This window comes from Eutrigla gurnardus (assembly GCF_963514095.1).
Source record: "Eutrigla gurnardus genome assembly, chromosome: 7".
Lineage (NCBI taxonomy): Eukaryota > Metazoa > Chordata > Actinopteri > Perciformes > Triglidae > Eutrigla > Eutrigla gurnardus.
The window spans coordinates 17,001,910-17,029,880 of record NC_139921.1 but is presented as its reverse complement, the minus strand read 5'-3'; the positions used below and the strand labels follow the sequence as shown (position 1 = coordinate 17,029,880).

Genomic DNA, 27,971 nt, shown 5'->3' with positions numbered 1-27,971 from the left:
GATTGGCTTGTTGGAAGAACTTGATCTGCCGGTCTTACCTGAGCCATGCGGCACAAAGAGAGAGATTGATAGGCAGCATTCAGCAGTCCACTACTGTGGCACAACAAATTAGACGCGTGTCAACAAAATAATCTCAATTTCATTATTCATGTAACCACATGTAATCCCTTTGTGTTCGTGAGCCGGGAGGACTATAATCAGATATCAGGTTCCACTATGACACTGAACTATATCCCTGCAGTCAACCTTCCATCTGTTAGGAAAAACCTATTGTTGAATCCTGCTCAACCCCCAACCCCCCAACCACCTCTCCCTCTTTCGTTCTCTCACATTACAAAATGACCCTCTTTTACTCCACCCTGGTCATATTCAATGGGAGAATTAAAAATTTAACGTGAGAAAGGCTGACCTATCCAGATGGCCTCTCAAATACAGCAAAAATTAGAACAAAACCTAGCATCAATATTTCAGCCCGCCTTACTAATGGTATGCATGCATCCCCTGCAGCCAGGAAACCCAACTCATCGAGGGGAAGATCCCCTCGATATGCACACAATCATTCAAACACACGCATACACAGATGGAGGCACACAATAAGCATCTTTATGAACTGCTGCGCCTTATTTACTCAGGCAGCATGGAGCATCGGGACCAAAGGAAGCAGCCATATTGTGACCTTCAGCTGGGACAGATGAGACAGAGGATGAGTGACAGGTGAGGGTGCAGATGAGAATGTGTTTGATGAGTGCAGGCCGAAGGAATGTCAGTCTTCAGCTGGTCTCACTGTGCATGCATAAGTACACTTATCAACAAAGCGGTTTGGATCTGTGGACGGCAATGTCAGCCCGCCCTTTTGTTCCAGAGTGGAAAATGTCCACAACTGTTCGAGGGACGGCCATGACATTTTGTAAAGACATTCATAGTCCCTAGAGGATAAATCTCCCCTGAGTTTCTTCATCCGGTCAGAATGTTGTTTTTTATTTTTATAATTCGCACCTGTTAGCATGCTAACATGCTAAACTATGATGGCGACTCAGTAAATGTGACCTGCTAAACATTAGCATGTTAGCCAAGTTGTCAGTGTGAGCGTGTTAGCATGCTGTTAACAGTAAGTTCAAAGCACTTAGCATTCAGCTAGCATGGCTGTTAGTCTTGTTCAAAAGTGTGTCTGAGAAACAAAGGTATGCTACAGACATGCTGTACTCAAGTAGAAGTAGATGTACGGATACCTGCGTACTTGTGAAAAAGTACAGGCTCTGAAATGCAAAGTAAATAGTAAAATGTATCCCTATGAATCATTTCTGTTTTTTTGCAAGGCTAAAGGAATCTTGCATCATAAATAAGTAAATAAGAGAAAACATAATCGATAGTTCCCCTCAAATGCATTAAAACTAAAGTAACAAGCCTGTTATAAAAAATGTAAAGAGTAGAAGGTACATATTTGTTTCAAAATGTAGGGAGTAAAAGTAAAAACTTGTCAGAAAAATAATTACTCAATTAAATAATTATTTTAAGAAGAGCAACAAAGTATTTGTACTTTGTTAATCCCACCTCTACTCTGAAAGGGCCACAAAAAACAGGTAATGTTTGAAACTCTGTGTGATGATAGTCCACTTCCTCTCCTGTTTTTGGCCAATGTGTAGAATAAGACCAGAAATTTATTGGAAGGAGGGAGAGATAAGTTTGGATGGCATGCTCCATTGCTAATTCTAAGTTTAATAGCCACCAGAATACTATATTACTACTACTCCATCCACTCTTTGGAGAGAAAGGTTTTTTTCCTTTGAACTGTAAGCTTAGCTCAGGGGGGAGGGAGTGGCCCAGGACACAGCAGGATTTAACCACAGAAAGTCATCGTCACATCAGAAGAGCCGCTGAACGCTTCTGAGCATTTTGTCCGTCACTTAACCAACCACAGAGTAACGGACTACAGCCACCGTCCCCGGGGCTCAGTGCACTCCCATTCAGTGGAGGATATTACAAAAAGAGTGGGATGTTAATGATTTGTGCAGTGAACATGGACATGTGTCAAGGACAAGCATGCAAATGAATATTGCAAGCCTAGAAATGGTGTTTTGTGAGTGTATTGCAATTGTCATAATATGTTAACTTTGAACACATAAAAATGTCCGTGTAGATTTTATAAGGCTTTGCTTGATTGAGAAACTGTTGGTCCAAGAGAACGGTGTTTATTCAGAAATTCTGATTATTAGAATATTGGCAGTCCCCTCAGCTACAAATGTCGTTGATTAAAGAGATGGTAGATTAGCCTTTGGCGAGTTCTTCATAATTAAAGCCTGCATTGTGTAAAGTGTACGTGTGCGTGTGTGTGTGTGTGTGTGTGTGTGTGTGTGTAGATGAAGGGGTAGTAAGCCACAGGGAGGGCCTGGAAGAAGAAGGGATGGAGGGGGGCTCCCTGTGGCTGGCTGAATTAGCACCCACTGGTTTGGCCTGGCAGCTGCTCTCTGAGCCTGGCACGCTGACAGCCTGGCACTGTGGCGCTGTGTTGTCAGGGCCAACCAGCAGACTGTTTGAGAGGCAGTAACGCCAGGCGCACCAACACAAACTCTTAGATAGATAGAAGATAGACCATAGAAGGCTTTGTCTTCCGACCATACTTGCATTACGTGTTATGGCAATATCATGGGATTAGTATGAGATTATGTTGGGTAATTAGAAAGGGCAAATTACATTCATGTCACAAGGGAAAATGGAAATGTCACCCTAAGCCAGTTTTGACATTTAGCCATAATGAAAAATATGACCATTATGGGTTTTTTTTAAAGCAGCGTTCCCAAACATTCAGATGTCACATTCACTGTGCTGTGCCTTGTCCCATGATTGGCTGAAGACCGTATCTGTGTGATTCACTTAAGTGAAGTTTAAATGAAACTGCTTTGTCAGGAGAGCTGAACAAAACCCTTAAATGGTCAATGAAATGTGATACACAAAGCAATCCCATATATTTTAACGCCTACCTGTTACCTACAATATAAAACCGCCTTGGTAACAATAAGCATTTCATGTATTTATGATCTGATATGATGATTGAGAGAATGCCTTGATGCCTTTTAAATCACTAACATTTTTGAAACATAAAATCTAAGCTTGCATGCTTATATACTGCAATATTCAAATTCATAGCTATTCACTCAGCTATTTCATCATCATCATGTAGTGACATACTGAAAGTGTCATCGTGTATCTGCTACCGGCTGCTAAAGGTGTTTATTGAGTAATAAACCACCCTTGTGTAGAGTGTGTCACTAGTGGGATTTGGGGAGGTTCTGGGCCTGGATGGGCCTGCCAGGGCCGGCTGGGCCTGTCTTGGCCCAGATGCAGCAGCTTCTGTCCAGACATGGCACTGGGATATCTGTGGGGTCCAAGCACACCAGCTGCTATCTCCGTGTCACAGACAGCTGTATCTGAATATTCATACAAATCGCAGATTAATGTGCGCTTGTTTGGCCCCACATGGCGTACCGTCGAACAGGCCAAAGTGTGAAAGTGGCCAAAGAAGTCATAGGTGTAAAATGCATGAAATCCACTGCAACGTGAATGGACAATCAGTGAACCTCTGGCTGAGATGGAGAGACGGTATAGAGGGGAGCGATGTGCGGTGGATCAGGTTTAATCAGATCCATACGGGCTACGGGAGGACTGAAGTCCGAGTTGCCCATCTTTGTTTCACCAGTGGCCACTCTTGTGCTCAATCCAACTTCTCCTTTGGTTGATGCCATTCATCTCACACACATTCAAAGCACCTTCCACAGCCTTGGCTGCATCAACCTTGGCCTTCTTTGAGATTTGTTTTGGAAGGAGTTTTAGGTGGGTGTTTGGTCAAATAATCTGCTGGCTCACAGCAATAGAATCCGTGAATGTGTATTAGTGATTGTTTTGAGACTGAAGTTGTATGAAATGAGCAGATGGTCTTTACTTCCCTGCCTGAATAGGCGGTGGAACCAGTGGGCACACGGAGGGAGATTTGTGGGTAAACTGTTTTACCTCCCCTCTCTTTGTGTTGTAATGGGGAAGGCAAAATGGTTGCTAACTGCTGACGGACAATGGCTCAGCCCTAATGAGAGCAAAGTGTTTTGGTGCTGCTGGTATAATGAGGATGAAGTGGGGCAGCTAATTATTGCAACCATCTGAAAGTATCAGAGCCAGGCAAGCTTATATTTTATTTTCCAACCAACATTAGACAATATGATTGTTGTTATGGGCCCGTATTTTCTAATTCACCAAAATTGTACACCAAATGTAAGTAATTTGAACCACATGTTGGTAATTTGGTTGTGAAGTAAACTGAAACAGAGGGGCTAGCATATCACTATAGTGAGCAGCCTATGTTAATAGTAGAACCTTAAGGTGACATGGTGTATAGATTATTTGTAGGCAGGTGCGTTACAGCCCTCATCTTGTGTCCAGCCCCTCGTTGACCCTGGGAACCAGTAAGCCTGACACAATACCAGTAACACAAGTTGTAAAACCCACAGGCTGTGAAAGCTTTCATTCTTACTGGTGGGTATTTTCGTGTCAGCCGCGTTTGTCTGGTAGATGTCTTGGTAATTTATGGAGGAAATGATGTGTGGGTGTTCCTTTCCCATTCTACCCAGTATCACCCACAGCTGGATCCCTATCTGTCTTATTGTTAGAACACTCAATTAACAACCATTTAGCTCTCTATATTTAGTTTTCAATCTGTGAATTCTGAGTTACATAATTCCAACATAATCACTCTGTAACGATCTCTGATAACGAGCTGGATTTTGATGATTGAGTATTGGTCAGAGTGGGTTGAATCCTTGAATAAGCCGTATACACTCATCATCAACAAGATTGCAGTGATTGTTGTACCCATGCAGGCAGAATGGAACTGGATGGAGGTGATTGCCCTTGCAGAGTGGGTAGAACACATAAACAGCTCATTTATAAACAACAGCGAGCATCTGATTGAGCTTGTTGGATATTTTAAGTGTCGTCATGGCGACACTGACTTTGACATTTTACACAGCATGATATTCTAATATCTGACTAGTTTTAATGCCTTTTACAAATACCTGTCTGCACATGATGGACCAACAAAAACTGGCACCTCTCCATTGAAAAGGTCATTTTTCTCCATGTAAAAACAACCATCTTTGGGCATTTAGCAAACTGGAACTCATTACAGAGCCAGTTCAGGTTTACTTCCCAATAAGAAGTTTGGGCTTTTTAGACTAAAGAGATCCCTTTTTTCATTCTCTCTTGTGTAGAAAACACTTTATATTGTGTAAATAAAGATAAGAGCCACATGCTATTTCATCTTTTGAAATTTATGGTTGCAGAGTGTGGGTGTAACAGAGCTCACAGAGCCCTAAAAGGAGACATTTTTGCAGAGGCTCGCAGTTTCCCATCAAGCCTGTGCGTTGGCTCTCGGTGGCAGCAGGGCCAGAGCACTTTCCCGTCATTATAAGGGCTCCAGAGGAAAAAGAGATGCAAAATCGTTTCCAGGTTTTACTTTAATCTGAAGTGGGAGGGGTGAGAATGGGTGGGAGGCTTGGCCACAGGTAGCTCTGTCAACTGTGAAGAGGCACGGGGCTGCAGGAAACCAGGACCCAGTAATAGTGTCACAGCGACATGACATGATGCATAAACCCCCCTCCTCGTCCTGCACGGACACACATACACACCGAAAACACATACACACACGTGAGCACACATTTACTGTATTTACTGAAAATATTTCACTACATTTCACGTAAGATTATCAGTCTTTCATGCATTATTCTCAGGCTGTCAACCAGGGGTAGCCATTAGAACAATGAGCATTGTGCTGTCTGACAGTGACAAACCCCTGCAATTCTATGACTTACACCGGGGGATGACACCCATATGGGGGGAAATGGGTGTTGAGCAGGAAGGGAAATGACACAATGTCCAAATTTCATTGTGGAACAGGGAAATCGACAGCAGGGATCCTGAGCAAGTTTTCATGTCGGTGGCATCATGAAAATGTGTCGTTTCCTTTTCTCAGGTCTTTTACTTTGTGGTGTTTTCATGCTAAACATTCAAGATGAATGAATTAAACCATTCTACGCTATGTAAACTTCAATTCAGCGTACTCAGCAGCCAAGGTGGGTCGTCCAGCAGGATCCCACATTGTCCCCTGCCTCATTGTCTGAGAAGGAGCCACGTTGTCTCCAGAGGGTCCACATCTCCTTTGTGCCCTGATAGGTTTTCCAGCAGCAGCATAGAATAAGGAGTCACTCTCTCCAATAGGACAAACAGGAACCAGTCTGAATGTGGCCCTGATGCTTATCTGTGTCTCTCATGACTACTGTCTGTGCTTTGGAAATCAACAGCCACTAATTCTATAGCGACAGTCCTACGATTTAGACTGTTTAACTAACGGCTATGTACAGCAAGACAAAAAGAAAAACAGCTTTTTTGGGGGGGGGAAAGCTTTTTCATTTACTCGCAGAGTAAGTACAGCCAGGAAATGGCTAGCTTAGCTTAGCATAAAGACTGGAAACAAAAGCACTTCTCAAGCTGTGAACAATCAACAGATGAAATGTAGTAGAAAAGGTGCCACAATTGCTCGATGACCACAAGCTCAAAATCTTTAGTTGATATCATCCTTGCATCATGTTTTCTATGCAGCACATCCAAACATCCACCTCACACACTTGAGATGTCCAAAGAGCTCTGAGCCAAACCAGCAGCTCCGGTCCAGTTGAATCTGTTTGAGGAAAAGAGACCTAACAAATGTGTTTCGCTCAGTTGTTATCCAGCATCACATAAAACATCAAATTTCCTGACATTTCCGTCACCACAAACACATTGTGTGTTCTGTATTACCAGCAACACAATGAGCTGCAGATTCAGGTGACACTTCTCTTTATTACAAGCGACCCCCTTTCGCATTTCATATAAAACATTTCAATCATCACTGCTTTAAATCTATGCTGCCTAGCAACCGTTGCTGCAGCAATGTCAATTAAAAGGGAACCGTTGAGTCGCTCATTAATGATTAGAGCAAAACGAAAAAACAAATGACCCCCCCCCCCCCACACCTCTCTCCACATAAAACATAAATGAATGAATATTTAAAGTGAAAGTGCGGTTTTAATGTTGTCTTCCTGCCATCTTCCCTTGCAGAATACTGGGTGCCATGGTAACAGTTTTTAAGAAGATTGATGATGGGACAAAATAAGCCTGGCTGGAAGGAGCAATGACTGACCATCACCGACCATCAAGACTTAGAGGGGACATTCCAGCTTTAAAAGTAAGTGTTTATTTCTGAGAGTGTTGCTAATGCTATAGAGAGTGACATGCATCATGGGAGAAATGAGTTAGTTTAGTTAGTAAATGAGTGTGTGTTTTAGACCACTAGGTCTAAATAGGACAAGATCCAAATAAAATCCTGCCAAAACTAACAAATCAAAAATGAGACAACAAGCACTGGATCCAGAATACAATGTTGTTCTGATGATGGGTTTTAATTTGTAGTGATTTTCAAGTCCTGAATGGTTCATTTTTGCTGATAAGGAAATCAAGAGATGCAGAGCTAAACAAATGCACACTAATTCCAAATGAGGCTTGCAGTATTTGTTCCTGTACACAACTGTAAACACTCCTGTGATACATTGTGACATAATTTAAGCAAACATGCTTAGCTTTGCATAAACAATCAAAACCAGAGAACAATTCCCTCTCTTATAAGGGAGGGACTTCCTTCAGATATCCTCCACACTTGCAGGAATACTGTTATTTTACAGTGGGGGAAGTTGTTTTCGTAAGGGATCGCAGTCATTTTTCACGCTCCTGATGACTGCAAGGGTCCCTTTTCCCCTCGCCTTGAAACATTTCCTTATCAAAGCAATTTTGTAAAACGGTTACTTATTTGGCTTCATATCAAAAGGCGTGTGAGGTTCTGTGTGTATCAAACTCAAGGTTGTGTTCTTAACTTAGTTGGTTCCCAGGATAGATCAGCCTGGCATGAGGTTGCAGGGAGCAATCCAGCTGCAAACTGGGCCTCATGTGTGACCTGCCCCTGCTGTCCAGGGGGGAATTACTACAGGCATAGTTTGGGGTGGGGGTGGTTCCCATGTCACAGATACAGGCATGCTGATGTTGTGGACCTACGTTGCAGCATGTTTTTATTTTGTACTCCTCTGACTAAACCACTTTAACTTCTGGTTCCACTCTGCTCACTGTCAATTCCTGCATCCCCGGGGGTCATTCCCGTCCATGGGAACATTGGTTGTGACAGTAGTATTCCCGGAGGGGGTGGTACAGGGTAAATCTTGACAGAAAATCACCCAAAAAGCATAGTTTTGTTCTTATGCTGCAGCCAAGCTGAGGATGGTTTGAGGTCAGCAGGCGGGTATTTCGTAATGACTCAACACTCAGCCAGCCTGTGGCTCCCTGTATGGACAGGCCACGATCTCCTTCCGCGAGACCAAGGGAGTAGGAGGATGTGTCAACTCTCCTAAGTCACTGCGGCGAGACCTTGATGATATAGGTGAGAGCACAAGGGGCTGATTAAGTGCCAGGATGTGCGTGAGACATCCTCTGATGTTCAGGAATTCCCTCATTAAAGAGGGTCGTGCTGATGCTATATGGGAATCAGCCTGCGGAATAAACAGGGGCGGTTCCTCCAGCAATTTCAAATAAACAAACTTTTCATTTAGTCAACATGGAAATGGTACATTTCTTAAATGTACCATTTGCAGTAGCCCTTACATTTGTGTAGTTCCCTTTGCATTACAGGGCTACTTTTGTCCATTTCCTTAATGACGTCTAAACACCATAGTCATAGAACTGCACATTAGCTTGTGATGGATATGGAAATGTCTTGGAATTGACATAGCATCAAGCATTCTGAGTAATTAGAAAATGTCTTCCAGTTAGTAGATAGTTAAGCGTTCTGGATAATATTTTTTTAATAGCCTGATTGCAGCAATTACAGAGACCATTAACGTATCTGTTTAGTGTACGGTTCACTGCTGGGGCCACATCAGGGCCCTGATTTTGTTGTTGTTTTTTTCCCTTTTCCTGGCTCTCCCCCTTCTCGCGTCTGACAAATCGTTTCCAGCTAATTTACGATGGTCAAACTGCGGGAGAACAATACCCCCGTGGACGTAACGCGCTGCGAGCTCTATCACTTGTGCCAGAGAAGCGCGAGGTGCTCGCAGGAAACACTTGCTGAGATAACAAGATAGTAAGGACATCAGGGCCACTGAAAGGCCACGTAGAGAGAAGGAGGGCAGGCTGTCTCCACTGAGAGGGTCTCGCTTTACACTGACCACTAAATCTGAGCATCGCTATGCAAATATTGCACGTATCCTCGATCTGAACTGTTAAAAGGATGTCTAGTCTAGCTACTGTTTTACTCAGGCATAACTGAGCTAATTGAGATATGACATTAAGGATATTGTCCTTGGTTCAATGAGTCACTTGGCTGACCATCAGAGTCTGTGACGTCAGACCAGTTAAAGCCTTGCCAGGACAAATATCTTCCCACTGTCCTGATGGGACAGCTAGCGTACGACTCCTGCAACTAAGCAGACAGTTCTGTTACGGGTGCATGTTCAGACTCTGTCTCACACACACACACACACACACACACACACACACAAACACACACACACACAATGCTCAGCTGAGCCTCCTGGTGAGAATACACATTTGATTTGAAACATTAGACGTGCATCTGTAGAGGTTGATTACATGTATTTAGCCTAGATAATCATTTTCTGGATCTCGTGTGCACAGTAATTACGGACAGCACCTGTGCCTGGGCCCACCTGCAGTCATTACCACCAACACAAGCGGCAATTTAACTGTAATTATATCAACAGGGGGAAAAGGAAACATTCAGCGGCAGAACAACTCAATAACTTTGCTATTAAAAATGCTGCTGCTTAAGAAGAAAAGCACCGTCTCAACAGGATTCCTGGAATAATGAATTACCAGAAGCCGGTATATTCATATTTAAAAACCCTGACCCCCCCAGGGAGATCAGTGTTTAAATCTTGCCAGCTAGGTTAGGGTTGACCAATACGGTGACACAGAGGACAGCAGAATCAAGGTTATCAGTCAGGCTAATTGATGAGCGTACTTGTTTTCACTGAGCCTAAGTATAGGCACGAGGAGGAAAGGGAAGGCAGTCTTCAAGGCTGCCATGTTTGTGTTGTGGGGACAGAGGTGAGAGGTCAAGCAGAGCTTTGAGTTTTTTAGCTTATTAAACCAATCACCTCCATTTGTCAGCGAGCTCCAGGTTTTTAGTTTCTCCTCAGTGCAGTCAATTTGGTGGGAAAGGAGAAACGGGGAAGTGGCGAGTCCTCTTAAGATCAATGAATGTGGTGGAAAAAGGAGTGGCCCAGGGAAGCCAATAGTGGCCGGGCCACAGGGAGCTGCAGGGAGGTAACGTAAACAAGGAAACCACCTGATGTGAGCAGGGTCAGATAAATGCTCAGCTCTCCGCACAGGCAGGTGCTTCCTGAGTCCTGCTCTCTCAATCAGTTAAGCCTTGCTGCCCTCCTCACTCTTCTTCTGTTTTCTCAATCTGCTGCGAAAAGGTTTTCCTAAAAGTATAATTCACAACATGATAGCGAGGTTTAAGATCAACCCGCAATCGCTGCCTGTTGCCAAACGCAAACATTGGCGGACAAAAAGTCAGAGTGCTTTGAGAGTCACTAACGTGATGGTGGTCATACAGGCAGTAAAGATAAGAGCAGCTTTCTGTCACTAGGATATCATGTAGTGCATAAGGGTATGGGTGCTTTGTCAGGGGTCCGTGTTTGCAGATAAAGGACGTTCACCATTGAAAGGGTTAGTCAGGTGAAAACTGGAGATTGCAGCGACAATCAGTGTTTCCAGGAACAGATACAATAAACGGCACTGATTGAGAATATCTCTTCGAATCCAAGCTCGTCTCTCTCTCCTACGGCTCTTTTCCTTCTCTTTCTTTCCTTTTCGCTTTGCTGGTTGGTCTGGGATTGTTTTGTGCTGTCCAATGAGGAAGGAAGTCGGTGTGAGAAAGTGCCTGTTTTTTTGGGACCAACAGGAATTGGCCTCATCACAAGCGGTTCCTTTTTTTGCCGGTGGAACAATGCACTGGCGTCACACCCCTCGACTGGACCTCAGCATTTCACATGGAAAAATGTTCCCAGAATTCCGCTCCCAGGCTCGGGGTAAGGCCGGGGATGGGGCGAGGGTGAGAGGGCGGGAGGTGGAGGGCGGAGGGTAACGGCGGTTAGCGGAGCGAGCGACAAAAACTGACCAGTGGACACTTGTCACTACCACAACCAGGGAAAGTAAAGTTCCACTTCCAGATTATAGCATGTCAATAAAAGCATAAAATAAATAAAAAAATGTATACTTTCAGTGCACATTAGCAGTCATTACACAATTAATTCTCAAATGCTTGAGCATTTTCAATGCATTCTTTCAAGATGAAATTGTATTAAATTCCATAAACGTCTCTTTTTCACCATACTTTAGCAGATCTGACCATGTAGCATCAAGGCAGAGTGTGACCACACAGATGAAGGCTCATTGTGACTATTGTGCGACATGTCGGCTGAATGTCCCAGAGTGCTCAATAGAATGAATGCCTGTTGAATGAACTCGTTAGCCTGTTAGCCCATTGATGCTATTCCTGCTGCCCGTGGACTTTATTGAACTGAACATGCTGCAGCTTCATTGATAGTTAGACAACCCAGTGTTGATCGCTTTGATACTTCTATTGTCTCCAGAGAAGTATCTGCTTGGCTGCTGAGATACATTTTCATTTCCTTTATTGCAAAACAATACTTTGACTTGACCGTACTGGGAGCTTCCATGGACTTGAAAACACAGACCACTCTATGTAACATGGTAGGCATCACATTGCACTGCCCTGATTTATTTATTTTTTTTTTTTTTGCTCTGGTGGTCCGACAGCATAGGGCTGCAAGATAAACAACATTACCCCTGTTAAAATGTGCTGGGTCGGCACGTATACTATCAGTGTCATTCATCACCCTGGCTACTAAATCATCTTGGAGTGTATGAGAACGCAAACTCTGAAAAGAAAGATTAATATGCATGGTGCAGTTAACAATTTATCTAAATCCATTTGAAGTGCTCCAAAGAAAACATCCAAAAATCCAAATGTGTGCATCTAGGAGCGGCATAACGGGCATCGCTATGTCACTACGCCATTGGCCGAGCGACAAGGAGTCACTCCTCTTACACATTCATTTTCCTCATAAGGAAGAAATCAGTTTAAAATGAGTGAATAACTTAAACTATGGCATACAGCCTATTCGTGTGACTATGGAGAGCACAGAGTTCTTGAGAGAAGTCAAATATTGGATAGAGACATGAAAATTGCTCATGAGAGCCATATCGGAGGGGTAACAACTGAGGCAACTTGGGATTCATGGGGTCAAGTTGGAACAACACTCCAGGCCTGGCAGCGAGGGAGCTCCTCCTGGGCGACCGCCGGCGGGGGCCGGCTTCAGAAATGTGGCCTAATGCACCACCGCTGCAGTCTGCCGGTTAGACTCTGTGAGAACATATTCATCACTGTAAACACGGAGCCCTTGGACACAATCTCATCAGTGAAGATCCAACCTCAATGAGCCATTACTGGACAAACAGCTCCTCACCACCGGGCTCCCGCTTAGAGAATTAATCAAACCATATCCCGTCAGCCCCTGTTGTCTCAGTCCGAGGCTGGATAAGCATGGACAGAGGCCTAAGTGATGTCAAACATGGCATGAAGCCATGCTCACTCAGTCACTGGCCACAGGAACATAAACTGGCCGTGGAAACATATACATCTCCCATCTGTGCGGCACACACTGCTGTTAATATCATGACCACGCTAGGCAAGCTGACTTGGTTAACAATCACTACACAAAAGGGTTTTTGCATCTGTTGTTTGTCTTGCAGACTGGAGATGGGTTTGTGTGTATGTACACAGTGAGCAGTTATGAGGTCAACGGCAGTTCAGCTGGCTAAATAGAATCCAGACAAAAGGTCACATTTAACTCTGATGACTCTTGGAAGGGACGGAGAAAAAGGGCCTCGCGTAGGCACAGAGAATGACCCAAGTGGGATCCGTGAGAGCCCTCTCACCTTCAAAGACACACATCCTCATGCACGACCCAAAGAAATAACACTCCCACACACAACGCCGGCAGAGCCCAAGTCCCAAGAATCTCTTTTCGTGAAATCGGAAGCAAAGGTAGGAAACCGCTCGTGCACGGACCAAATGGAAAAAGGACAACTAGGAATTTCAAATCGTCGAAGGAAATAACAACAGACCCTCCAAAAATACCTCTCGATCCGACTGTATAAATAAACAGTAATATAGTGTACTTTACTGTAGAGGTCATGTGCCCCAGGTCAGGAAGTGGAGGAAGAAGGAGCAGATAAGAGATCATTAAGTCGCTGGCTAATTAAACCAGAATCACAGGCTCTTATCACATCGAATCGCTGCATCAAAGAGCGTGGCATGCCAAGGTGAAATTACTAGATGCTTATCATGCTGATGGTGTTCAGGGATTATGTGGTGACACTTAGGCCAAAGTCCTTTCAACTTCGGAAATTAATATTGGCTATTGATGAAAATTTCCCCTGATTCACAAAACAACTTAAATAGCAGGCAAGAGATATTTCAAATCTGCCTGCAGGGGGCGTGTGCGCCGCCGAAAAACCACTTGAGGACACAGGGACCCCGCTGTGCAGCACATAAAGGGAATGCACCTGTTCACAACTCATGCTAACAGGTAGATTTGTGTGTGAATTGCAGGTTAACGTGGCCTGAGGGTCCGTGGTCTCATGCTGGTCTTCTTGGGCTTCACATACTGGTGTTCTTTTAACGGCGCTCTTCACACCAGCACGCTCTTCCCTCTCCTCCATTTATCTCTTTCCTTTTCCTGCTGTGAGGTTTTGTCTTGCGTGAAGCAATGATGCTTTGACTCAGGCGAGGGAGGATTTCCTCAAGGCTACTGTAGCTTCTTCCACACTCACACACACACACACACACACACACACACACACACACACACACACACACACACACACACACACACACACACACACAATTAGCCTGGTAATCACTCAAGAGCATGCCTGGACACAAAAACATGTTTGGCTCTCATGTGTTGTGCCTGGGAGTGTCCTTTGAATATTTTTTTTCTAAGAGCAACACAAACAGCAGCAAACGGGGGGACAATGACAGAAAAACACTGTAAAATGGAAATGCATCTAAAACGTAGCAGGATGTGACGTCAGGCAGCTGGAGTGACAGATGTGGTAATACATGTAGTCCCTGCTGTCTTTTGGCACACAGACAGCTGTCACACACACGGCCTCACATCACCCCGACGTCAATTACACGAGCAGAAGCCTTGTAAAAGGCCATAAACTGAGCCGCTGGCACCGATGATGTCATGGTGCTACCGTGCTCAGACCTCTCCAGTGGCTTTACTCAGGTGTAGTGACATCTATGCGCATCATGACACGGTGTCAGTGACACGAGCGTGTTGTCGGTTGCATAGTAAGGGTAGAGGCGTGCTGACATGGCTGTGTTTTGTCAACAGTATTGCAAGAGGGTGGCTGGAAAGTTCCACTTCTTATTAGAGGCGACCATAATGTCAGCTGAAGGTTTGAAGGTTCAAACTGAGGGAAAAGACAGCTTTTACAACGTGTAATTTATGGCGCCGTTGACTTTGAGGTCAAAAAGTGACACATTTGATAATGTGACTTTACCTCCATGCATCATAATGTCCAAATATGTTGTCGTATGACATTGCCAGCCAACAGCAGACATACATACGTGTTTCCCCCCCTTTTTTTTTCTCTTTACACCCTGAACGACCTCACGCATATTTCAACAAGTCTGGCTCAAACAAACAGCCATGTAGGGACGGCGTTTCTGTGTTTGAAGGCAGCTTTAAGTTAACACGGGGGCAGCACGGTACTGTGAGCTGCAACGAGAGAAGGAAACCAATCCCTGCCTTTTCTAATTGCGGCAGCAGGTGATTTCTCCTCCGAGGGCGACATGCTCAGAGGCCTCAGATCCATTGGCAGTGCACATCAAAAGCCCCATTGATTGGCTGGACAGATTGGGGCGTAGAGATCAAATGTGCTGTAAAGAAGTGTTAAACTGCTCTGCATTAAACGGGGCGGATTTCTGGACTAAAAGAGGGCCATCTGTTAGCACTGTAGCTAATTTCCCATTGCACTCGCCCAGATTTGGAACAGTGGCGAGAGAGTCCAGCCATGTGGCTCATTGAACCCGGAGAGTAGACACAGGGAAGAAAGCGGTCTGCCCACTGTGAGTGTATCTGAGGAGACGCGGTGACATATAATCGCAACAGAACAGAGTATGTCAGGTGACTTTTCACTCATGTCATCAAGATCAGTCACTCCCTGTCCAGTGCAAATGAACAGTAAATACATTTTGGCATTTAACAGAGGACAGCTTAATTTAAAAAGCTCTTTGATCCTTTTTATTGATGGGGGACACAATAATATTCTTGTGTTTTGGATATAAATAAGTATCAACAGTATGTTGGAGTGATGAATGTGCTTTAAGCATACATTTGAAAAAGGCTAAGCCCAGCATTGAAAAGAGCCAACATAGCACATCCCTGATTGGATTAAATGATGGGTATTTTGAGTAACTAGAACATATAAATACTGTTGAAAAGGCAAAGCCTCCCTGGGAACAAACATTCGTCTGCCAAAGAACCAAACAATTGCATCAGGGACTTTCTCATAAATTGCAACTTGCCTAATAAGTCCAAAGGCACTTCCATACCGCTGCGTTCCCCAATCAAAATGTTGTTTTTAGGGGTTGGATGCCAGCTGAAAAGCCATCGAACAATCAGAAGTCAGCTTTACAAAACACTGTCACAAAGAAAAATGATGGCCTACGCAAGGCTGAGATGGAACAGTGGTCGGCCGATGTCTTTCTCCGAGGCTGTGTGTTTATTCTAGAGAGCAACACAGCAGAAAAGAGCCTGTTAAATTACTGTTTGCATTGGCCAAGTTTAAATAACTCATAGAGCTAAATGTCCTATTATTTCAGGCCAGGCTTTCTTTCTATTTATACACAAAAAAGATTGATAAAATCAGGAGATTAATATGTAAATATTAAGAAGGTCTGATGCATGCATCACCAGAAAGGTGCTTCAAGTCTATGTTTTCCTTCATGCTGCACCGGGAAGATCCAATCCAAGTTTAGCACAGTCAAGGAATTGTAACCTGAGCTGCAGTTGGGAAACCTTAACCATAACCCATCAAATATTAAACTGTACGGCTGTTTTGATGTGTATGAAGGGAGGGCAGGAGCACCCTTCCACTATACACTTACAAAAGAACTTGATGGGACTCTAGAGAGTTATAAACGAGTGAAATCCCTCTTAGATAAGAGCATTAAAGTTATTTTCATACTCAGAATAAGAATTCAAAATGCGCAGTACGGGGCTGCACTGGTCCTCTACAGGATCTGTGTGATTCAGTCAATGGTGGGAAATACCAAATACTTCAATACAGCAGAGCTGTGAGATGTCCGGGTCTCTTACTCACACTGCTCCACACTCAATAGTCCATTGTCCCTGCCCTAAAGTGGAACCTCAAACCTATAAGTCAAAGGTGGGGGTTAGAGATGAAGTCATCTCGGCAGGAGAGCTCTTCAGCCAGACACCTTCAGGGCCAGGGAACAGCTCCTAAATCCTGTTCCCTCACTGTAAATCCTCCCGGACAAGTTGGCCTGTTGCAGTGGTGATAAAGGTAACAATGCCTGTGCCCAGCATGAGTTTACATGAGATAAAAATGCGTATGGCACTTGAATTTATTTGCTTTGCATCCTCTATATACTGTTTTGAGTTCATTTTTCTTTCCCCCCCTTAGAACAATTATATATACACATGAAAAGAGAAAAGGGCTTTTTTTTCAACTGGCTCTAGTGGATGTTAGTTCAACAAACATTGTTACCCTACTTGGATACAATCTCGACTTTAATTTATACAAATGTGCTTTCAATTGAGGGCATTATTGGTTATGATGCTTAATATAGTGCCTGAACAGCTGGGTGCTTTCACTTTGTTATGGTATTTTTACTAAGAATAATAAGCAGAGTAAAATATATGGTGTGTGTGTGTGTGTGTGTGTGTGTGTGTGTGTGTGTGTGTGTGTGTGTGTGTGTGTGTGTGTGTGTGTGTGTGTGTGTGTGTGTGTGTGTGTGTGTGTGTGTGTGTGTGTGTGTGTGTGTGTGTGTGTGTGTGTGTTCGCGCATGCATGCATGCATGCATTCCCTCAAATAACATCATCTCATAACATGTTTAAAACACCAATAGCGTCTGTGTATGGCAATGACTCATGATCTCATTCATTTGAATGTGTAGCGAGTCGCCTATTGGACGGCCCATCTCCGCGCATTTACGCGCCAGAGTTTTGTAAAAGGCGGATTCCTCAGTTGATTTATGAGTGAGACAGAGTGTTTGCAATAAGAATCCATTATCATACAGCTGTGGAGCTATCTTCCGCTCTCTATCTAAAATAAACACAAGAAACAAGAGAGGCGGCTGCGAGGTCAGAGGCGTAAACTCAGGGCGTCCAGGCGCGTAAAGACGCACAAACAATCAGTGATTGCTGAAGAAAAATGACTTGTTTTTCTGTAGTCAACTGTGTCCTTAAATCCTGTGTCTCTAGGAGCCAACAGTTAATGTACTGACTGTTGATCTGCAGGTTTATGATAGTCTTCCTTATATTTAACCTTCATTCAGTTTTTGCACAAAATTGTATTTAATTTTAATGGATGAAAAATCTGCATGAAAAGCTTCAAATAAGTGCATTTTATTCCGGACCAGGTAAAAGGAATCTCCCCCAAAAGCATAATGAATACTGATATTCCAAGCAAAGAGAAGGTGGAGAGTGGGCGGTGTTTAGTGACAGACGGGGTCTGTAATGGCACCACACTGCGGTATATAAACAGGGAGGGACGTCAAACGTGCCTCACTGGGAGTCACTGTGCGCTGATGCTCCGCCACATGCTTGCATCACCGTCTGCAACACAAGCCTCGCATCAGCACAGCAAACTCAAACAACCTCTGACCGGCACGATGGATGGGCCACATAAAGACCGCAGACAGAGTCACTTGTGGATATTGACGTTACTGATATTTGTCTAACACTCTAGCACTGGATAACTCGGTTTTTCCAACTTCTTCTTCTGGATACGGATTGCGGAGCTGGATCTTGTCCTACAGGCTTTAGAAGAAGGATTATATTTATACCGATCACTTTATTTGTCATCATTCCGTTTCTCGCCATCACCACTTGGAATAGGAGCGTTTTTGTTGGAGGACAAACTGATTTTTTAAGGATACGGACAGCAAACTCTAAAGGATGGCCGTTTGGTTCTCATTTGTCCTCGCAATAGTTGTATCATTATTTATCCAGGTAATTTCTTTTTTATTATTATCTTGCAATTGGGAAATATTTATTTTTATAGAATGTTAAAATGTTGCATTTTTCTGCTGTGCTCACTTTTTGTATCCTTTTAGGTTCTGGGATCAGGTGTGTTCGAGATTGATCTCCATCACTTTCAGAATAGTAACGGTTTGCTGGCAAATGGACTTAGTTGCAGCATGACGGGCTGCAGGACTTATTTCAGGGTTTGTTTAAAGAACTTCCAGGCGGTGGTGTCTCCTGGAGACTGTATATTTGGCAGAGTCACCACACCTGTTCTTGGCACCGACTCCTTCAGCGTTCAGCAGGACGCCAGGCTAAGTCTGCCGCTCAACTTCACCTGGCCGGTAAGAGCACCTGTCCTGCCGCGCGTCCTCCTGGCGTTAAAACCTCATGCTGAAACACACTCAATGCGACTTTTAGTAATTAGTTGAAGAGTTGGGGGGAAATACCAGTGACAAAATTACTTTTACAATATATTTGAAAGAAAATTATAAATATTTCCATCACTGTATTATCTATATTAAATAAACCGACTTGCAGAACTATTAATAATGATCCAATATATATTCTAAATTACATAGAAATGTGTTTTTAAAGTCATATGTGTACCATAAAACCTTGTAAATCACATCTTAAATGGCTTATTTCTCCGCGCACACTGCGTTAAGGAGAGAAAACTGCAACTGACAGCAGTCATTCTCATATATTTTCAGCTTGGGATCGAATTCATGTGAAATGCAACTATATACTCGGTATTTTAGAGAAATGTAAATATTTCTTTTGTATATTTCCAGTATTTCGGTGACGTTAATGTCTTCATTTGTCCCCGCAGGGTGCTTTCTCCTTAGTTATCGAAGCCCGGTATTCTCCTGCAGCGGACCTACCTGCAGGTGAGCAGACGTGCCATGCCCGTCCACCACTAGAGGGAGACATGCGAAGTGTAGCCTCACTGACCTTTTACCAATCACACATGTCATCGATAACCCTGCACAGGCGATGCACTTCTGAACGTGCTGCCAAACGCATCTGGCATTTTCCAGCGTCACGGATCCGTGTTTGTTCGGATGCCTTATGAGTCACACGATAGCTCTTCACAATCACATCTCTCCAACACAATTGCACTTCCCTTGTTTTATTTTTGGCATGCATGGGAAAGTGTACAGACTTGAGTGAGAATATGAAGCCTTGCCAAAAAAAAAAAAAAAATCCCATGACAGCCTTTTCCTGGATTTTACACCTTTTTTTGTTACGTCCTTCATCACATGTGAGAGGAACAGGACGTTTCAGTGTACAGGTTGTGTATTGTTACATAAATCACCAAAATAGTTCTGCTTTTAACTCATCTCTATATATCTCCTGTTCCCCACAGACACCACCGACCCTGATTTCTTGATTAGTTCTTTTGCCATCCAAAGACAGTTGGGAATAGGGCGTGAGTGGTCCCCGGCTGTGCAAAAGGGGACGCAGACGGAGCTAAGGTACTCATACCGGTTCATCTGCAATGAACATTACTACGGGGACACTTGTTCCAAAATATGCGCTCCGAGAGACGACCATTTTGGCCACTACACCTGCAAGCCTGACGGGCAAATAGCCTGTCTACCGGGATGGAAGGGAGAATACTGCCAAGAACGTAAGCAAGAGTAAAGACCATATGGACACTTTCCTTTGTTTGTGATAAAAGGTCACAATATATATTTTTAGGGATTATTGAACTAAAGTAAGACAGCTTAAAGCCTAAAGAAAATATTTTAATGTGGTATTTATTTGGGGGGTTGCAATTTGTGGGGTTTGTTTTATTCCTCCGCGAAGTTGTCCTTAAACGTTTTAAATAAAGTGCAACGTGACATATTGGCCTTTATCAACTTTCAAACTAACGTCACGAGCTTTAACTTCCAAATGAATCACCTGATACGCGACCACAGGTGTGTATTTCTCGGATGGTCAAACCCAACGATAGTGAGAGGAGGCGCACGAGGTGAAATCTGACGACCGAGAGCACACTCGGTGCACTTTCTCCGTGGGCGCGTGCGGTTTAATCCAGGGCGGTGGTCGCCCAGCAGCGCGCGCCGGGGTTAATCGCAGCATTATCGCCCGCCACGCGCCACTAAATTGCGGGCTCTATTGTTAACGCGGTGTAGGGCAGCAGCTGCAAACGGGGCTCGAACTGCCCGCCGATAACAATGGGACAGCTGTCCTGCTTTTTGGAGAACAAGCATCTGCTGCGCACTAACCAGCCGTTTAACACCATAAACCATGCGAAATCACAGTGATCGCACACAGAACAGAGCAGGCGCAGCCAATGTTTTTCACCCAAAAGGGTCAGGTAGCAGGTTTTATTGTGCGATGGAGAAGAAGGAAAAGAAAAAAACAATGTTCAAGTGATCAAAGTCTTATTAGCGTGTTATAAAAGCCGAATTAGAAAGTAACATCCCTGTCTTGCTTCCCCCCCCCCCCCCCCCAGCAATCTGTCTCGAAGGTTGCAACGAAAGCAATGGAAACTGCACATTACCTGGAGAGTGCAAGTGAGTGAGCTATTCATGATTATCTAATTAAATGTTTTTGTTCACCAGCATCATGGGAGCCACTAAACACATTTATACTGCTGCAGAAATAGTATATTTTCTTACGAGCAGAAAAAAACATTAAATAGTCTATTAGTTCCAAATTATGTAACAAAGGGAGTAACATTGTGTTTGAATTTAGGATGTATTTGTTTGTCTTTTTGTTATAAATAATCTCCAGGATTATCTCGAGGATTATGACATAGTGGATAAAAAAGATTACAGTGTGTAAATAATGTATTTTTTTCATTAGGTGTTCTGTCACGAAGAGGCAATGAGTGTAGGCCTACAGGGCAGAACAGAGTGTTAATCTGTGTGTGAGCCAACGGTCACGTCGTCCTGTTTTATGTGTGAACAGATGCAGAGAGGGCTGGCAGGGACTCTTTTGTGATGTGTGTAAACTCCATCCATCCTGTAAACATGGTACCTGTAAAGAGCCGTGGCAGTGCACCTGCAAGGAGGGCTGGGGAGGCATCTTTTGTGACCAAGGTGTGTAACTACCTCTTTGTGCTCTGTAAATAAAAGAATTGTCGCTTTGGATGTGGCGCCTCTTTTGGTCCCGTTAGTCATCTTTTCACCCGTTTGCCTTTGCAGATCTGAACTACTGCACCCATCACAAACCGTGTGCCAACGGGGCCACGTGCATGAACACGGGCCAGGGCAGCTACACTTGCACCTGCTTGCCGGGCTTCAGCGGGGTTAACTGTGACTCCGAGGTCAGGGAGTGTGACAGCCAGCCCTGTCGCAACGGAGGCCACTGCCTGGTGAGTCCGGAAGTCTCTCTCTCTCCTTTCCCACAACACAGGCTTTCCTGTTTTTGTTTTTGCCTCACTCTATCTGCTAGTCCAGGAGGATGCTATCGATTGTCAAGTCAGTAGATGACCCAGTTCACAGAGTGTGTACTGTAAATAGAATTCAAACTAAGGATAATGGGGTTCGTTAGGGCAGCCACGAACAGGATATGATAAAGAAAACATCTGACAGGGAGCTTTTTGATAAACTTTATATCTTCCCCCCCCCCCACAGGACACTGAGAAAGGCTATAGGTGTGTGTGCCCGCAGGGGTTTGAAGGGACACACTGTGAACACAGGATGCTGACCTGCGCAGATACACCCTGCTTTCACGGTGGCAAATGCAGAGAGAGGGATAACGGAAACGCTTATATATGCGAGTGTCCGGCAGGCTACACCGGACTCAACTGTGAGAAGAAAGTGGACAAATGTACCTCACTGCAATGCACCAATGGTAAGACATCATTCTCTCTGTACTTGAAAAAACAACTGTGTTGGCACATTTCATATCACCTTAGCATGTGGAAGGCTTCTATAATGTTGTCTTGTATTGCTTAGGTGGACATTGCGTGATCCACGGCAACCTCCGGCTGTGCAGCTGCCGCTCAGGCTTCGCAGGTCCGCGCTGCGAGATCAACATCAACGAGTGTGCCAGGAACCCCTGTGCAAACGGCTCCACCTGCATAGACCGCATCAACGACTACACCTGCACCTGCCCCCCAGGTTACACAGGTCGCCACTGTGACAAGCCAACAGACCGCTGTGCCGCTCAACCCTGCCTGAACGGTGGGACCTGCACCATCGGAGCTAAGGGCCGGGCTACGTGCATCTGCCCTGCACATTACAGCGGCCCCCAGTGCCAGTCCAACGACGTGCCTTCACCCAACACCCCCAGCCCCAACAAAGGCTGGAAGTCCGACGACAGGTGGAGCTTGGCAGCCATCTGCTTGGGAGTAGGCCTGGTGGCGGTCCTGGTGCTTCTCTGCATGGTCGTGGTAGTAATACGTCACTTCAAGAAGCAGAGGAGCAAGCAGCAAGACTCAAAGACCATGAACAACCTGTCCAAGGTCGACTTTCAGAAAGAGAACCTCATTTCTGCTCAAGAGCTCAAGAACACCAATAAAAATGTCAGTCTGGGGATGGACTGTCCCAGGGAAAAGTCGAATCACAAACACATCAACCATTACCACCTGGACTATAAAACCTCCATGGGCTACAAGGATGAACTGTCCCTTTTGGATAAAGATGAAAACTGTGAAAAGACTCTAGAAGAAAAAAAGTATTTGAGTAGAATGTACAGGTAAGCATATGGAAGGGTGGGATTATTATTTTATGTTTCTGGTCTCTGTGGTGCCAGAAAGCTTTGAAGATTATTGAAAATGTCCCCACCATATAATATAGGATTATCTGATATCATTAGAAGATCAGTTCATTGAAGTTAATGTGAGACCTTTTGTTTTGTGCTCCGTGACTAACGTGATGTATCTTTTTTTCCACAGTGAAAGGCCAGAGTGTACAATATCAACAATATGTTCTTCCAGAGACTCGATGTACCAGTCTGTCTTCGTAATAGCAGAGGAGAAAAACGAATGCATCATTGCAACTGAGGTATGTTTTTTTTGTTTTTTTAATGCTGAACTTTGATTATTAACCCGAAATAGCACTTGTCTGTTATTTCAAATGTCACATTGACTGCTAAAGTAGTCATTAAGCTTGTTTTTATCTCCTTTGTTTCCAGGTATAATAAATGGAGGATATATATCGCTGTCCCCATTTGATTTCTTGTGGACTGTTTACAAGTGTGGAGAGACTGGGATTTATTTAAATGCAAGTTGCTGCTCTTGAAAACTTGATAACTGGATGGAGCCGGTGAGCTCGTCGAATTCAATAGAACTGAAGCTACTAATCTTTGTGAGAATGTAAAGAGTGAAAAAGACTACAAATAATGAGCACATCCGACTTGTGGATGCACCCCCCGATGTTTTCCACACAAACCCTCATCTGCTCCGTCCAAGTTCATCCAAGGGCAACAAGCCAAGATGTTTGTGTCTGCGTGTTGATTAGAGGACTATCATGGTTTCCTCCTCTCCACCTTATTGCAGTAATCAGCAATCAACAAATCAACGTGCTGCCAACAATCCCGTGGAAGGAGCCAGCCCTTTCCATTTTTTTGTGGCCTGCAATGCATTATGCAAACAAAAATCAGCATTGTGCTTAATCAGAAAGGGACAAAAACTACTGAAAACGGTTCATTTTTGAAGGATATCTAGGGTTATCAGTGTAAATCCTTTTTTTTAATAAAGAATGTATGCAACCTAAATCACAAAGCCTTATATATGTTTGAAACCTTGTGCCCCGCCTTATCTTGAGTCCTTTGCACATCGAAATTAACAGCAAAGATCAAAAGATGTAATATGCTATAGCTCCATGCAGGGAAACTCATGATAAGACCTTGTTTTACCTTATGCAAAGAAATACATGAAGTGACTATCGTACCAAGGACGCCTTCAAAGGAAATTACTGAACCATTAATGTTATTTTGTAAGATTAGTATTTCATTCGTAATTTAAAAATATGAAGCTCTGATCTTTCGCTTTTTTTTTTGTTTTATAAGATTATTTTGTATATACTGTATATTTATATGTTGAGATTAGAAGTATGAGTTGTACATCTGTTTTTAAGTCGATGCCGAGAAAAAAAAGGTGAATTTATTTTTAAAGTGTCGTTGTCGTTGTTTTATTTGTATTATTTTTTGTTATAAAAAGAAACAATGAACACATATCTGGTACACTGTTTGTTTGTTGGGCGTCGGTGGTCGAGTGTAAAGTGCGTGTGGTCAAAAAGTGATCCTTATTTAAATGTTGAAACCGTCTCATTTGTGTCAGGCCGCGTGGAAGTGGCTTCGTTGTCAGTATATCACAGTCATATTTGGCCAGCATTTCTAACGACGCCTGTGTCAGTGTGATGTAAGATCAATGTGCTAGCAGTCATTCAGGACCGCATTGTAATTGGCAGTAATGTAAGGAAGTAGCACAAATATTTAAAAAAAAAAAAGGTAATCTGTAAATGAAAATAAAGAATCCTTGTGGACTTTCTACAGTACTTAACAGCTTCTCTGAACTGCTGCTGTTTTGGATACCAATGAGAAACAAGGCATAGACTATAAGCTCTCCTTGGAAGTGATTGGGGGGGGGGGGGGGGGGGGGGGGTGAGGAACTCAACTAAAACTCAACATACTTGCAAATGTCAATGAGGAAACAGATGCCCTTTCACTACCGCACACAGCAAACAGAGGCCCCACGGTCACTGCAAAGCCCCCATGAGGCAGACGACCACAACAACCCAGCAGATGACACCCTCACTTTGAACATATTGCAAATTTCATTCACCATAACTCCTGGAGCTCATGTTAAAGCATTGATTAAGAGTCTCAAGAGTGGAGCAATGTGTTTTACTACCACTTGGGGGCAGTAAGCTTCGTGTGAAGTTGGATGACTTTCACAGTTTAGCTCATCAAATGCCATGCGTAGTACGTGACAGGCAGAGGGCATACAGGTGATCGCAAGTGGTCATACATAATCAGCCTGTGCGGCAACAGTAGTGTGCGAGACAAACCTGAGCAGAACACAGACACCTAATGAGCTTAAGAGGGCACAGATATAACAATCCCAGCTATTTATAGGTAATGTGATTACTTGCTGAACTATCAGTGACTGTTTCACACGAAACAGTGTTTTTCTAATGAATTAAATGGTGGTGGCAATATAAACCTATATGGATTTGACCATGATGCTTAAAAAAAAATACAAAAATGTTTGTGTGTGTGTGTGTGGGCATTTAAATCACTGTCATGTCAAATGTGCATATGAATGAAAGAAAGATTTGCCGGAAGTTAAGTCCTCAGCTCAAACAGGATACCGTGTTTTTCCTTCATTTATTGCGCGTGCATCAATAACGTCTGGGTAATAATGTTTTTTTCCCCCACATTGTCTGGATTTGACGCTCGTGTGACGTGTTCCAACTAAAAAAACACGCTGATTGGTTTAACCGTTAGCCGAGCCCGCCCTTCCCGCGATTTAATTGGTCGACGCCGTCTCGCTCTGAACAACAAATACACGTGTTTGTACACCACGATATACAATGCACAGTCACAGACTCGACACTTTCCATGAGACTACAGTGAGATTTTTTGGAAGATTTCTGCTCCCAGCACTTTATGATGGCGATGTCTCGGAATGTCTAGGAAGACAGAAACGAAGGCGAGCAGCTTGTTGACAGAAGTAGCTGCACGAGCGCACTTTCTTAACACTCGAGCGATTACTATGAAACCTAGGGACATTATCAAAGAAAAGAGCAACCTGTGGGTATTTGGATACGGCTCCTTGGTGTGGAAACCTGATTTTGCATACAATAGGAGCAAAGTTGGCTTCGTTAAAGGATACAAGAGGCGCTTCTGGCATGGAGATGATTTTTATCGAGGGGACAAGGAAAAGGTGAGATTATCATTCATTTACTGTCACATTTTAACTGTTTATTTGTTCATTCTTCTGTTCATTGACGTATTATTGTTTCACACTGCCATGTCCTTGCTCTTCACAGCCAGCCAGAGTGGCCACACTAGTGGAGGATCAGGAGGTAAGAGTCCTTCATTTGGAAGCGCCCAGTCTATTTTGACACTCTATACAGCATGCAGCATAAAACTGCTTTCTATATTCCTCTGGCATTACCAGTCCACGACAGAAATACAATTTTACCCCAGGCGCTATTAGTGGACGTGAGTTATCGTTCCAAGGAACATAGAGACATTTGAAGTGAGCAAACTGGTTAAACCTGTAGCTTTCATCACTCTTAACGTACACCTTTTCATTATATCACTCACATTCACAACATCCATGCTACAACTAATTATTCTATAAAATGATGCCATGAAACATTTATATGAAGCTAAAAGTGTACCTTTCTAGTGAATGTTCATTCATTACTAATTGATTAGCTTTTATATCTTGTACTGGACATGTACAACCATTACGCACTGTATTTGTTCTACCATCAACATCACTCCTCTCTTGTTTTCCCTCCAGACTTGCACATGGGGAGTGGCCTATGAGGTGACTGAATCCCACATTGAAGAGTCCCTGCAGTACCTGAACATGAGAGAGGTTGTGGCAGGGGGTTACATAACCGAGATGGTGGAGTTCATCCCTAAGGAGAAGGGTCACGGTGCTCTGTTGGCCCTCGTCTACATTGCTACTTCTGACAACCCCATCTACCTCGGCCCGGCCTCGGAGGAGGAGATCGCAGCCCAGATTGTCATCTGCAGGGGGAGAGCAGGCCACAATGTGGAATACCTGATCCGCCTGGCAGAGTTCATGAGGCTCCGCTGTCCCGAGGTGGACGACGAACACCTCTTCTCTATTGAGGCGGCCATTCTGAAAATTGTCCATGAATGCGGAGGGATCAGAACCCCGGATCAAAAGTCCCTTATGCTGGGAGCTGCATAAAAGACTGCATAAGGCACGCCGCATCATAAAAATGTTTTTATACTGAGTGAAAGGGAAATATGAAAATAACAGTGGGGACATGTTCTATAAGCTTTAAAGTGGTAACACAACCTTACAGAGTTGTGACCTTTTGACCTTTTGAAGTTTTCCGACAGCGAAGACAGAAAATGTGTCCGAATACAAACTCCAGAAGCACATGGTGCTTTGAAAACATCACTACTAAGAGATGACTTCTCTTCTTGAATACATAATATTGTATACCTTTGTTGTAAAAGGCTCTCAGAAGTGATTACTGTGTATATATTTTTTTAAATAGACGTATATTCTAATAAAAACACTGAAATCTGCACCAAGTGAATGGTGTTTATTCATCTGTGGCTTGTGTTGAACCCACACGTGAGTTTGAACAAGTGTCCTATGCATATATATATGTGTGTGTTTTCAGTCTCAAGCTTTGCCTCATGCTCCCACATCACGTGGCTGAGGAATGTACAGCTGTGGCCCCTCACAGGAAATGCTGACTTTTCCTCAGAGACCTGCCAGCTTTTACCAGACTACACTTACCTTGACCTCACACACTCTGCCAGGTACAGTGGTGGCTCGATCTTTTCATACTCCTGTTGTGCCAACAAGCACTCCTCGACTTTACTTT

At 43.8% G+C, this 27,971-nt stretch overlaps 2 protein-coding genes across 2 annotated transcripts; both read left to right on the top strand.

The window, feature by feature from the left end:
- Window positions 1-17,984: 17,984 nt before the first annotated feature.
- On the top strand, window positions 17,985-24,889 carry LOC311016153 (delta-like protein 4). Its single transcript, XM_084013677.1, has 11 exons — window positions 17,985-18,450; window positions 18,555-18,806; window positions 19,295-19,352; window positions 19,832-20,095; window positions 20,927-20,987; window positions 21,385-21,515; window positions 21,621-21,790; window positions 22,053-22,272; window positions 22,377-23,118; window positions 23,318-23,426; window positions 23,557-24,889. Exons 1-11 carry the CDS (start codon window positions 18,397-18,399, stop codon window positions 23,560-23,562), a joined length of 2,067 nt encoding a protein of 688 aa, XP_083869803.1. The 5' UTR covers window positions 17,985-18,396; the 3' UTR covers window positions 23,563-24,889.
- A 1,067-nt stretch (window positions 24,890-25,956) lies between these two features.
- Window positions 25,957-27,668, top strand: LOC311015982 (glutathione-specific gamma-glutamylcyclotransferase 1-like). The gene is made up of 3 exons (XM_084013426.1): window positions 25,957-26,311; window positions 26,418-26,453; window positions 26,900-27,668. Exons 1-3 carry the CDS (start codon window positions 26,054-26,056, stop codon window positions 27,317-27,319), a joined length of 714 nt encoding a protein of 237 aa, XP_083869552.1. The 5' UTR covers window positions 25,957-26,053; the 3' UTR covers window positions 27,320-27,668.
- The last annotated feature ends 303 nt before the right edge of the window (window positions 27,669-27,971 follow it).

Bases quoted from the DNA above. Each gene is read 5' to 3' on its own strand.
- LOC311015982 (XM_084013426.1), top strand. From the start codon at position 26,054: ATGTCTAGGAAGACAGAAACGAAGGCGAGCAGCTTGTTGACAGAAGTA. The intron at 26,312-26,417 runs GTGAGATTATCA...TGCTCTTCACAG, and splicing joins ATCGAGGGGACAAGGAAAAG to CCAGCCAGAGTGGCCACACT. The intron at 26,454-26,899 runs GTAAGAGTCCTT...TTTTCCCTCCAG, and splicing joins CACTAGTGGAGGATCAGGAG to ACTTGCACATGGGGAGTGGC.
- LOC311016153 (XM_084013677.1), top strand. From the start codon at position 18,397: ATGGCCGTTTGGTTCTCATTTGTCCTCGCAATAGTTGTATCATTATTT. The intron at 20,096-20,926 runs GTAAGCAAGAGT...CCCCCCCCCCAG, and splicing joins GGGAGAATACTGCCAAGAAC to CAATCTGTCTCGAAGGTTGC. The intron at 22,273-22,376 runs GTAAGACATCAT...TGTATTGCTTAG, and splicing joins CTCACTGCAATGCACCAATG to GTGGACATTGCGTGATCCAC.